The following is a 12,593-nucleotide window of genomic DNA, read 5'->3' as shown; positions in this document are numbered from 1 at the left end:
CATTTGTTTTTGTGAGGGCAGCGGCAACTTTACTGAATGTTGACTTTCTTCTTTGATTGTTTTGTATAAAATTAAGACCTTGATTGAAATCCAGTGTAATTTATGGTTCTGTGTGTATAGTTTGGACTTCCTGCTGTCATTCCTGTAAATAGTTCACCTGATTTTTTTTCTTCTTCTGTGTTGTCCCATTTGTGCCTTTGATGTTGCCTCGGATGTATGGCGTTATATTTGTGCCACAATTCTATGCGAGAAAAAAGACGGTCCAAACTCTGCTTGCGTAAATATGTCTAAATTAGTTCCTGCTCGTCCTGAACTTTGGCACAAATGTAGCGCCATACACACAACAGTCAGCAAATCTGCCCGTCAGTGTTTTTCCACAAGCTGCAGATTATTTTTACAGTGCGATAAAGCGGTGATTGATATTTTTCCTGTGATCCCTCAAAGCCATCCTGCAGTTTTACAGACGTTTACCACTGAGGGCGTCTCAGTCTGTGAAGGTTCTCAGCATTAATGAACCAAAGCTGTGCTGATCATCTGTCAAAAGCCATTTATCTGAAGCGGACCATTTTGGGGCTTTGGGGATCACACGCACTTTGGTTCACAACAAAGCGTTGTGAATTTCTCACTGTCAGCCTGTGAAAGCTTTTCATCTGTGCTTTTATACCTCACCTGTCTTTTATTGAAGAAGTGCGACACTTTGTAACTACTCACACTTTGGATGTAAATGAACTTTCTCTCTCTGCATTTGTCGGCAGGCTCTGAAGCCTGATCCACACTTGGATCCTTTCTGATTTTAATAAATAAAAAAAAAAATCAAACTCTTGTTTGTGTGGAGCCTTTCAGTGAGTAGAGATTTCTCAGACTACCGGTACACTTTTACTAGTATAAAGATTTGGTTATTAATAACATAGCATACATATGTGTGTTTTAGATAATTACATGTAGATGGATATTATCTATGTAACCATCTACTGTATATATCTATTAAACTGGATCGGTCCAATGTGTTCATAACTTTCAAAAACTGTTGCCTTGTTTGCACTTCATGGTCTTGACCCGCCCCCACTCTCTTTACTACATGAAACCTCAACCAGTGAGGGGTCTCTGCACCAGAGCCTCCTCCAGAGGAGATGTGGAGATCCCACACAGAAGAACATTTTGATAAACAGTACTGTCCATCAGAGGAGGTCAGTGTTGGAACCGCCTTCCAACAGACATAAGAACATGCATGACTTAAAGCTCTTTTAAAAAACAACTTCAACATCTTAAGGTAAATCAGTCCTGTGTTTATTTTAACTAAAATGTAGTTTGTATAGTTTTTATACACTGTACATTGTTTTATTTGTGTGACTTGCCTCGGAACTACAGATGGAAATTATCAGTTTTGCTATAATCTGGCACATTTACAATTTGTGTCCAACTTGTATATGATTGTTCATTGATGTGTTGTGTGATAAATCAGTGCTTACTGCATAGATATAGATATTTATATACATAGATATTAGGATTAGTCCCTGCACACTTATGTCACAATCTGTATAGTAAATTGTAAATAACTAAACTGATCAGTCACATCCTATTCACACAGGTTAACAATGTAAAACAAAAAGATTTTCCAACCATTAGGTTGTACCTACAGTTGGTGGATGTTGTATTTAGTGCGATTGAGGTGAAAGTAGTCAGATAAAATGTCTCTTTTTGCCTCCTCCACTGGTTTTTGTTTATTTCTTTAGTAAATGTGCTTTTCTCCAAAAAAACGAATCTCCCAGGAACACTGGGTGGTAAGAAAAGGTTTAGTAAAGCAAATACAAATCTGGATCCTACACTCTATTTTGAAACCCCAAAATAAATGATATTGGATTCAAATAAATATTTTATTAAAGACACAAGAAAATAATGCTAATTGTAAACAGATTTGTAGACTGTTTTCTCATCATGTCAATCACTGAAAAGCCATGAAGCTCTCAACTACCAGCCCATCAGGGACAAAATAAGGTTTATTTTCAAAATAAAAGCCACTTTTGCTTGATTTTTAATTTAGTGATTTAAAAAATAAAATCAGATCTGACAGAGAAGTCGGTGCAGAAACAAACACTTGTTGCTTTAGGATTTCTTCAATAATCTGCTCCTCTCAGTGTTCACCCACTGAGCAATAAGCTCCGCCTCCATCTTCCTGGCCGTGATCACAGACTGTGGATCTGCCTCATTTGAGCCTCTGCAGAAAAACCACACCTAAAATCTTAAGATCTTTGACTGTGTGACAAAGGAATATGTCCCTCTGGCTTTCCGTACCTCAGGTCCAGATGATGGGCACCTTCAGAGATGTTGATGGCCACTAATGACGAGCTCAGTGAGTGACGAACCTGAGGAAGAGAATGCTGAGACAGAGGCTGTGACGTCACTGATGAGTCACCGGGAATTAAACACTCACCCCTCCGTTTGCCCAAGGGTCAAGGTCTCCATTAGAGAAGATGATGTTAGAGGCAGTGGAGAGAGCTGGAAACAGAAGATCTGCAGTGAGCCATCTTCACCAGACTAAATAAAAACAGGTTATTTCTAGATAAATTAGGAATATAAAGCCAACATTATTCCAGAAAAAAGAAAATGCGTAGCTTCAACATGGAAACCACATCCACGTCTATGGAACAACTGATGGTTATCTGCAGCACTCCTGGGTTTGAATCCCCATTGTCCACCCCCATACAGGTGTGTGTGTGACCCGTTACGCACCGTCGCCCCAGTACTGCATGCGTAGCCAGCCGCGTCGAGGACTCACGCCCCAGCGTTTGGAGCAGTAGCGCGCTCGCTCCTCCTCAGTGAATGTCATCGGGGGAAACATGTCTGTCACATTGTTGCTCTCGAAGTACATCTCCACCTCAGTGCACGCCTACGACCACAGAGGAACAGGAAGTCATTCAGACTTATATGTATCCATATTACATGATTATGCTAATAACATTGTTCAAAACTGCCAGTATCAGATCATACAGTGAGAGGTGCATGCTGGTGTAACGGGAAGATCCTCTGGTTTGTTCCAGAATGCCTAATGTCAGTCTCCAAAGGTTTATTTCTAAAACAGTACAAGTATTATTCATAAGCTGCTGTTTCTCTAAGGATTTAAACATTCCACAGCATGTGAGCATCAGAGAGACCGTTTTATTAATATTAGATTCATTTGTTTAAAAGATAATGAACACAGAAATAATGTGCCAAACAAAAGTAGAACTACTTTGCAAGTCGTCTTAACTTAAATTAAGACAAATGTGATCAACAACAAAAGAAACCATGTTATTTTGATTAATAAAAGCTAACATTTGTATGCATTAGGTTAAGGCAGGCATACACTGTGCGATTTTTGGCCCATTTTGAGCCGACTTTTGACTCGTGCGACTATTTTGTGGGATCGTGTGAGTCTCTGCTAGATCGTGTGTCGTGCATCGTGAGGTAGACATGGGGTCACGAGAAGCGATTAACACCTCACGACCAGCTCCCGATCAGCAATCGTAGGTCGTAAGGATTTCAAACATGCGCGAACACCGTAGGACCGCTGTAAAATTGACGGACTGTCATGCCCACGTCTGTCTAGCCAGCTCCTGGTCCATCACATCGCCGTCTTTTCTTTTTTAAAGCACTTTTTGCTGAGATTTGCGAGTGTCTCCCCACTTTAGGTTTTTCTTCTACGTCTGTTTCAATGGTGACACTTCAGTGTTCTTCTTCTACTAATTAGTACATTGCATTTCCGGAAACAAAACCCTGACGTGTCGTGTATGAATGTACAGTGTGAGCAGTCAGATCAGATCAGAGTGTCGGACCGTACAGTGTGGGAACATGCATCGTGAGCTGCGTACATTCGGGCTCTGCACATGAGTCGCACAGTTTGAGCTGGAGCGGAGTGCAACGATTGAAAAAAAATCGCACAGTGTATCCCAGCCTTTAGTGGCTGTTGTGTGGGCGGGGCTTGTTGCACCTGGTAATCCCAGGCCAGGCTGTTGAAGCCCAGGCCACAGCCAGTGGGATCAGCACACTCCACGTACAGACTGTAGAGGTCAAAACACGACAGCAAGCCGCTTGAGTTGTACACGATCCCTGTAGGAGCAGAAGTCTGCCTTATTCAGCTGTTTCAAAATTTCCTGTCCTTTGTTACAGAAATATAAAGAATAGATGTTTGACGTGCAGCTCCTTCCTCCACATCTTCAGGGACTTGTTTCATGTTCATGTGATTTCTACTTTCAGCAGTTTGTTTTTTATTTACCAGCAGTGTCTCTGAGGTTGGTCAGCAGGTCGGCTCCTCTCAGCATCGTATCACAGCCAACCTGGAACAAAACATTAAGAGCCCATCAGGGCCAACGCCAAGTCAACACCTTAAACAGGTAGTTGTGTCTTGTGTTGTGTTGTATCTCCATGTAAGGGATGAGGAAACTTGAAGATGAATCTTAGCATTGCACATATCTTCTTCCCAGACTGTGAAGGTTCTCCATGCCAGTGACCACTTCCATATGTTTTGGTTAGCTTAGCCGCTAGCACATAGCGGCGCTAGCTGGGCAGGGGGTCAATGTGTGAGGGGACAGGGCTATGCTAAAATGGTGTTGCTGTTTTAATCGTAATTGAATTGTAATTTAGTTCAGATAATTGACTTTGTAATTGTCATCAAAATTCTATAAAAACTGTAAATTACAATGTAATTAAATGCAAAACTGGGGAACCATGTTACAGTTCTGTCTTACACATACGTAGTGAACAATTATTAAAATGTGTTTCATACCGAGTTACTTTGTCACATTTAACCATTTTAAAAAATGTACAAATTTAGGACTATACTGACATAAAAAATGCTCAGACTCTTACACCAAAACTACTAATACCAATATTTTTCATTGATTAGGAAGCCTAACAAGGTAACTAAGACATAAGAAACTAATTAGATGATAGATCATATTTTTAGAGTCATTTACAGCTGTCAAACTGACCTGTTATTATAAGAGATGCTAACAGAAAGCTAACACAAGAGGAAGGTAACATGGGGTTTTTTATTAAAGTTCAGTGAGCTCAGTAATTGTGAATAATAGCAAAATGAACTTTAGTAATTGAGAATGTAATTGTAATTGAAAGTAAGGGGAAAAATGATTATTTTAATTGTAATTGGAAAAAATGGCAATCCCCATAATCGTAATTGAGTTATAATTGAACATGGATAATTGAAGACGTATTTGTAATTGAAGAATGTAATTGACGGGAACCCTGGTTATGGTGCACGTCTATAGTGTGAGGCTGTGGTACCTTCACGGGGTTGGCAGGGAGGCTGCCCATGAAGTGCGTGCTGTAGGGATAATCCAACATGGCCATCAGTGTGAAGGCGTTCCTCAACAGGCCGTTCAGCTGATGGACGTCCTGAGGAGAGGACGGACGCTCACACAGGCTGAATTCAGACTGGATTCGAGCGTAATCTATAACACAGCAGGGGTCAAACTCTTTAATCCTTAGTGCTTGCCATGCTTTTGTTTTCCTGGTGTACCTTGGCGTTGGGCTAATTCTTTCAGCTGGTGAAACGCTCCTCTCACAGCGTCTGTGCATTTAGGGCTCACACTCTCAAAATCCTGTGAGAAAAGTAACAGAGTGACCATGAACTACATGAATCTACAGTGTCACTATGCAGTAGCCTGTGTGTAATACTTCCAGACTGTGAAAACAAATAGGAATATTGGAACAATATTATAATTTATTATTAGTTTAGAAAAGAGAGAGCTGCTCTTTCCTTATGTGATGTGGACAGACTGCTGTGCCTCAGCAGCTGAATGTAAAAGAGCAACAGTTTGAACAGATTTGTTCAGCATTTCTCTCATATTGACACTGAAGTTTTATAAACCTAAAAGTTTGATTTTGTTTTTAGCAATTTATTTTAATGCAAAAAAAGTTAGATCTTGTGAACAGACTGGCCTTTAATGACTTGGAAAGTCTGCATGTTTAACACTACATTTTCAGTGTTTTTCTTTTTATAAACAAATACAATTATACATTTCTCCTTGATAAATGTAACTGTTTAAAAAAAAAAAAATAGCTTAAGGAATCAGTGTGTTGTTTAGACATTCACAAGATTAATTGTGATAAATTATGATCAGATAGACAATGTATTTTTTTAAATCGATTCACACCTCTAATCATATCTCTTTATAATATCTATGTATAAATTATCCAAAACAATTTCAGTTTAATAGTTAAATTTAAACATACATAAAAAATACAGAACAGTTATGTAATTCTGTAATTTTGTTAAACGAAAATAAAGTAACAAATTGTTTGTATGAAACAACATATTAAATACAATCCTTGTGTTTTAAACTGAATAATAGAAAGCAGAGTCATCTGTTTCTGATCGTTAGACCCACAGACAAAGCCATGGATGTAAAGGATGAATTGACTCACAGCCGTGACATCTCTGAAGAACTGTTGGGGGTCTCCAAGTCCTGCGGTGGACAGAATGGGAGCACTGGCCGCCAAAGCCCCGGCAACGATGTTTGGGTACCTAATCCTCATGTAGACTGAAAGCATCCCTCCATAACTGCAGAAGAGACGAGACAACGTGCATTTTCATCTCAGTGCATCAGAACATCACAGTCGGTGACCACTTTTACGTCACAGAGAACTTTAACCGAGTTTTAACACTGTTTTACTGTTTACTGAGAAACAAAACAGTTTTTATTTAGTTGAGGAGCCCTCCCACCTAGTGGTCAAAAGTTTCCATTACAGTTTTCCCAAATTCCTTTAAAACAACAAAATTCTTAATATAAATTACATAATATACAAATATTTTAAGTGCCATAAAATGCAGACTGTCCCGTCATTCACGTCAAAGAGCCGGTTGGTTTGTTTGCAACCAAAACATCACTAAAATTAGGTACTACTCAACATAAAGGTATGTGCGTCAACTTGTATGTTCTTGTATGATGACTGAATTACTCCCATTTTGTTACATGCATGGATATATTTGATAATTTACCGTTTATGATTTAAATGACCCTCACTTACACTAACCATCACCATTACTGAACAATTTCTCCTTCTAATAAAATCATCACTGCGCTACAACAGCCTTCATTCTCTATCTACCTTACCAATTTCAGTCTTAAAACGAGTTATTCAAAAGTTAACATGTTTGTTTAAAAATATTAAGGGTTTGTGTTTAACACTAATGCAACAGCATAACCATGATAACAAATTCATACTGATCACAATATTCGACCATACATACCCTTTAATTATCCTCAAAGCAGAAATCTAACCATATTTAGCCTTCAAAACACTTTCAAATATCATGCTGTTGCATTACTGTTTTTTGCTTTTTCCCAATGGCTAAAAAAGCCAAAGGCACCAGTAGAGGTACTTTTATTAGTGGAATGGGGTTCAACTCCCTACAGTGTCCTTGCTAAAAGCCAAAATATATGAAAACACAACAGTTATCACTCTACACATTTCACAACAAACCTAAATGTCTCTGACGTCCCACCTTCAAACACAACCTCATTTGGCCATTAATGAAAAAGCTACTAAACCTCCCACTTTTCTATAGCTATACATATTTCCTACAGACACTGCACTCGCTCATATAAAAATGAGCCTCACAGAGCTAAAAAAGTAAGAAATCATGGCAGATGCTGCTTTCTTCTCGTAAATACGATGTTGCGATGTTGTGTTTCGTACTAAATGCTGGGATTCACTGGATTTTTGAATGTCTTAGGAAAATTTTCAGATCACTTTTGATGGAATATATGGATTAACTAAGACATGGCATCGCTTTAAAGGTGAGGAATGCTGGCTTGTTTATGTCGCCATTTTTTTTCCCTAAGTTTGACAAAATAATATACTGTGTTTGCTGTGATGGTTGTGTCTTGGAATGGTTCATAAGGTTAAAAACGGAAGATTCTAAGCTTTCAAACGGTAAACGACACTTGTGATATATACTGCTGTATTTGAGAAGCATTGAGAGCGTGAATGAGTGAGAACATGCATTTTGACTCGTATTCGAGACGCATCAACGCACATTTTTGGAGTCAACATCATCAATCATGTTACTAATCATTTCTGCATTATTGTTACACGCATTATGGTGGGTGTGATCCTCGAGATGGTCTATATATTTAATTCTAGGTGGATGCTTCCCTACCTGCCTCCGAACACGATGACGGGACACTCTGAGGCGTTCAGCTGCTGCTTCAGCTCGGTGATCATAAAGGCATAGTCGGCGAGCGCCTGCTCCACTGTCAGCAGGCCGACCTGAGGGGGGAAGAAGGAGCCGTTTCCAAACGTCAGCGACATTCCATAGAGCCTCTGAGGGAAGGAGGGGAGAGGGACAACAGATTAGATACAAGAGAAAGAAGAGAGAGGGAAGACTAGAAAAATCAAAAAAGAGAAGATGAAGATACAGCTTTATCTTACATGTTCAGCGAAGATAACCAGCGCTCTTTGCTCTGCGGCCAACTCAGTGATGAATCCAGAGTTCAGGGCAAAATCCCAAATGTCTCCCTCGTTCCCCGTGTAGAAGAAGATGGGCCCGGAGCCTTTGTCCCAGTATTTATCTGTGAGGAGACAAATCCACCAACACCGTGGGTAAAGATGCTCTTCCTTTATGTTCACCATGTATGAAAGGAAAGCATCTCACCTGTGATCAGGTACCTCTGATTAAACTTGGCGTTACGAATGCTGTTAAAGTTGAAATGGTCGATAATCTGAAGGAAGAACTTCTCTGAGAACGGAGAAAATGTGTCGACTCCACGCTGAGCTGCTGACTGGAAAACGACGACTCAAGTTATACTGGGAACATTCATTCTGTGACACAAGTGCATTAAGATACAGGACAACAGGATAGGACAACACATAACAGGACATGATGACAAACCATCAAGACCATAGAAGTCAAGCAGAGACAAGACAAATCTAGACAAACCATGATGAGACAAAACAAGGAAAATCAAGACAAAGACGAGGAAAAACTAAACGTACTAAGACTCGACAAGACAAGAAAAACTAAGACCAGACAAACAGATGCAAGACAGTTTTAGATGGAGAATATGTCCAAACTCCATTTACTAAAAATACATTTGAACAATAAGTAGTAATACAACCAAAGTTAAAACACAGTATTAAAATGTAGTGTAGAAAAAATGGACTGTCAGTAAATTTATTCAAATAAATTCAATGCTTTTACTGTCATTATACAAGTATAACGAGATTCCCATTTACAGTACTGCACGTGTTATAAAACTACAAACATTACAGTTAGTTAAAAAAAAAGTGCAAGTTACACATTAACAATGTAGGAATAAAAAGATAAATATACATATGAAGATAAAACGTGTCTTTGATAAGCATGAATGTTGGATTAAAAAATACGTTTTGCTGCAGTTTAGAAGCAGAGAACAAAACTGAATCGGACTTTCACCCGGAAAAACAGAAAGTTAAAGACAAAAGACAAACGTTTACCGTGGAAAAGAGACGTGGGAGGCCGTTCAGCACTTCAGCTGAAAGAAAGGCAGCCGTTACCGTGAAAAATACCGAGATTTTCATGATTTAATCGCACGGGGCGACGCAATATTAAATTAAGTTTCCTTCGTTCTCCGGCGTGACACTGCGCCTGCGCAGAAAGCACACATGACTTCTTGTCAACTGTGGTGCCTTCAGAGGTGCCTCGGAAAATTGTTAGAATTTTTTTTTAAATAAATTGAAAAAAAGAAATAAAATAAAATTATGCATGGCTTCTCAGATGGAGAGTGGCGACTCAAAAGTGTATACTTTGGCAAAACTAAGGAAAATCTGGTGCTTTTTTCCTATAACAAAATCTTGTTCTATCAAACTTTTGCCACAAGAGGGCACTAGCGAGTTCTTTATTTCTCTGAAGCGATACGTTTACAAATCGATCATTAAATTGATTTGAAGGTAAATTAATATAGTATTTTTTTTTCTTCTGTAAAAGATTAACATAAGATTAAATCATACACCAAGACAGACATTCTACGCTACTGTTGTGAAGTTATGGAGACTGGTATTATGTGTATGATTATTTATTTACTAATACAGGAGTTGTCAACCTATGGGTCACGACCCCAAAAGTGGGTTGTGGACTTTCACAGGTTGCAGGTAAGTAAGAGTTTTATTTTGAAGGGGAGTGCAAACTATTTACCAAAAAAAGATGTTAAATTATGAAAGAAGTCTTAAGAAAAAGAAAAAATACTATGATAATTATCAATAAAATGACAAAAAAAAAATTCAAAAAATGTTTTGTTTAAGTCGGGGAGAGGGCAGTACAGAAACACTGCACTAATGAGTAATACTGTGTTCATTCTGAGAGACTCCTGCCATCAGACCTTTGAGCAAGGCCACCAACACTACAGATTGGTCATCATCACTGCTAAACCACTACATACCTGCTTTTTGTTTTGATATTTTCTGCACATCGTAATCACAGAACACCATTTATTCATGTAGTCTCTCCAGTTTGAAGCAGTAATGGGAGTCAGTTCCTCTATAGTCATTGTAATCCTTTCTTTTAAAGTTTCTGTGAATAAACTCTTTTGTTTATGGATAATAGGTTTGATTGATCAGGGCAGTGTTAATGTGAAGAGTTACAATAGTGGGTGTGAACACATGGGGACCAAAGCTAAACTCAACCTGAGCAGCAGGTTCACCCAGACTGACACGCGTCACACTATCAAGCCTTTATCTGATTTGTCGACTTCAGTCAGCCATTCAGCCGTGACTTCTGGGACGGACGTTCTTTCCTCTGCTGGTTTCCTTCCCTGAAATCAACTTGTAAATAAACCAGGGTCAAAGGTCACCATGGTGTCACAGTTTCTGCGCGATGTAAATACTAGAGAGACGCGAAGTGTTCCTTTTTGTCTGGGAATAAGGAGTGACTCATTTGGAACTCATAAACCAAAGGATTACCTGCAGTAAAGGACTGTGGGATTGTAACCATGACTTCTAATGTAACTAGTGAGGGGCATTTCTAAATAAATATGCTCAACTAAACAACAGCAATATTGATTTTATAAAAAATGAGCAGTCAGTTATAACAAAAATGTCGGCTAAGATAAAAGTAAAAGTCTCTGCACTGACTTACAGACCAATCAGGGTCCCCACGGTCATGAAATTTCTGGAAAAGTTTTGGAAATATAGCCTATTTTACTTTAATGTTTAGAATATATTATAAAATGGGTGTCAAAGGGAATTGCACCATTGTACAATGCTATATGATATATAAGTGATGGACACAACTTGCATTTTTCTGTGCCACATTTTTACCAACCGTGGCCCACACACAGACCTCTGTTACACTAGAACACTGGAAAGGTCTAATGGTCTTGAATAGATCTTAGCGGTTCAGTACGACGTCATGGAAATTTGGTCAAATATTTTTGAAAAGTTTTGAAAGATCATTGTGAAAAAAGTGTGGGAACCCTGACAATGGTGGCCTAATTGTTGGCTTTCCTCTGGAGATAAACTGGAGAAAAATAATCTTTGGACTCACAAGCTCCCCTAAATGGGGGAGGAGTCCCGCCTGCCGCACTTCCTGCATTTTACTGTAGTTTTCTGATGAATCAGAGACTAAACACATTACACACAGGCACCTTGGTGGCAAAGGCTATAAACTGTCCTGTTATTGGCTGATCTTGATTTTGCTGCTTTGACTAATAAACCAGTCTGCAGCACTTGAAGATGTGCTACAGGAGGTCAGAACTGTGTCCTGTATTATGGCACTGTGTCGTGCACCCTCAGCCAGGACATTTTGCACACGGCTGCAGGTGGACTGCACAAGTGGGACTAACAGAAAGTAGTCACTGCCACACATGTTATTTAATGTCCTGTGGTACCTCAGACACAATTTACACTGCTTTACTATCAGGTGACTATTCAGTTAGACTCTGGCTTTATTTTAATTATTCTCCACCAAACATGTTTTATTCAAAAAAAGTTAACTCGGAGTTGTTCCATCTTGGGATCGGGACCCCATGTGGGGTCACCTGGAAATTTAATGGGGTCGCCGGAAATGCAGAAAAACATTTTACAATTTTTTTTTAATTATTCTTCATTTTCAAATAAAAAACACACAATCTTAAACAATATTCTAGAATTTCACTTATATATATATAAATCTAGTTGATAATAATCATGATAAAATATCTGAGCTGGCACAACTTGTCACTACTCTGAATTTGTAATACATTACAACAAACATGATGAAAAAGTAATTCTGGAAAAAAAAAAAAAACTTCTTTTAGGGTCACCAGGGAATTCTTGATATCGAAATGGGGTCACAATCCAAAAAAAGGTTTAGGAACCTCTGGGTGACCTAGAGCAGTGATTCTCAAACTTTTTTGGCTCATGCACCCCCTTTCTCTTAATTCTGAATCCAAGTGCCCCCTTTGTCCGACTGCAACATTTTGCTTAGAAAACTGTTTAAAAACAACTATAGATCATAATGATGGAATGAGTGAGTAATAACACACATTTTAAAGAATCTCATTTTGTAAATCAGTGGAAAAAAACAGTATTTAGTGCAGTGGTTCTCAACCTTTTTGGATCGTGACCCCATTTTGAAATCA

At 38.8% G+C, this 12,593-nt stretch overlaps 1 protein-coding gene across 1 annotated transcript; it reads right to left on the bottom strand.

Moving 5' to 3' along the window:
• Positions 1 to 1,855: 1,855 nt before the first annotated feature.
• On the bottom strand, positions 1,856 to 9,642 carry dpp7 (dipeptidyl-peptidase 7). Its single transcript, XM_028457617.1, has 13 exons — positions 9,475 to 9,642; positions 8,654 to 8,780; positions 8,431 to 8,570; positions 8,159 to 8,322; positions 6,421 to 6,556; positions 5,513 to 5,594; positions 5,278 to 5,444; positions 4,253 to 4,313; positions 3,968 to 4,086; positions 2,731 to 2,887; positions 2,432 to 2,496; positions 2,293 to 2,363; positions 1,856 to 2,215 (listed from the first exon to the last, which is right to left on the bottom strand). The coding sequence occupies exons 1-13, from the start codon at positions 9,556 to 9,558 to the stop codon at positions 2,104 to 2,106; spliced, it is 1,485 nt and encodes a 494-aa protein (XP_028313418.1). The 5' UTR covers positions 9,559 to 9,642; the 3' UTR covers positions 1,856 to 2,103.
• Positions 9,643 to 12,593: the final 2,951 nt, after the last annotated feature.

This window comes from Gouania willdenowi, chromosome 9 (assembly GCF_900634775.1).
Source record: "Gouania willdenowi chromosome 9, fGouWil2.1, whole genome shotgun sequence".
NCBI lineage: Eukaryota > Metazoa > Chordata > Actinopteri > Blenniiformes > Gobiesocidae > Gouania > Gouania willdenowi.
Note: the sequence above shows the minus strand (reverse complement) of the source record. Positions and strands in the feature narration are given on the sequence as shown.

Bases quoted from the DNA above. Each gene is read 5' to 3' on its own strand.
- dpp7 (XM_028457617.1), bottom strand. From the start codon at position 9,558: ATGAAAATCTCGGTATTTTTCACGGTAACGGCTGCCTTTCTTTCAGCT. The intron at 8,781-9,474 runs GTAAACGTTTGT...GTCGTTTTCCAG, and splicing joins TCCCACGTCTCTTTTCCACG to TCAGCAGCTCAGCGTGGAGT. The intron at 5,595-6,420 runs GTGAGTCAATTC...CTTTTCTCACAG, and splicing joins TCTTCAGAGATGTCACGGCT to GATTTTGAGAGTGTGAGCCC.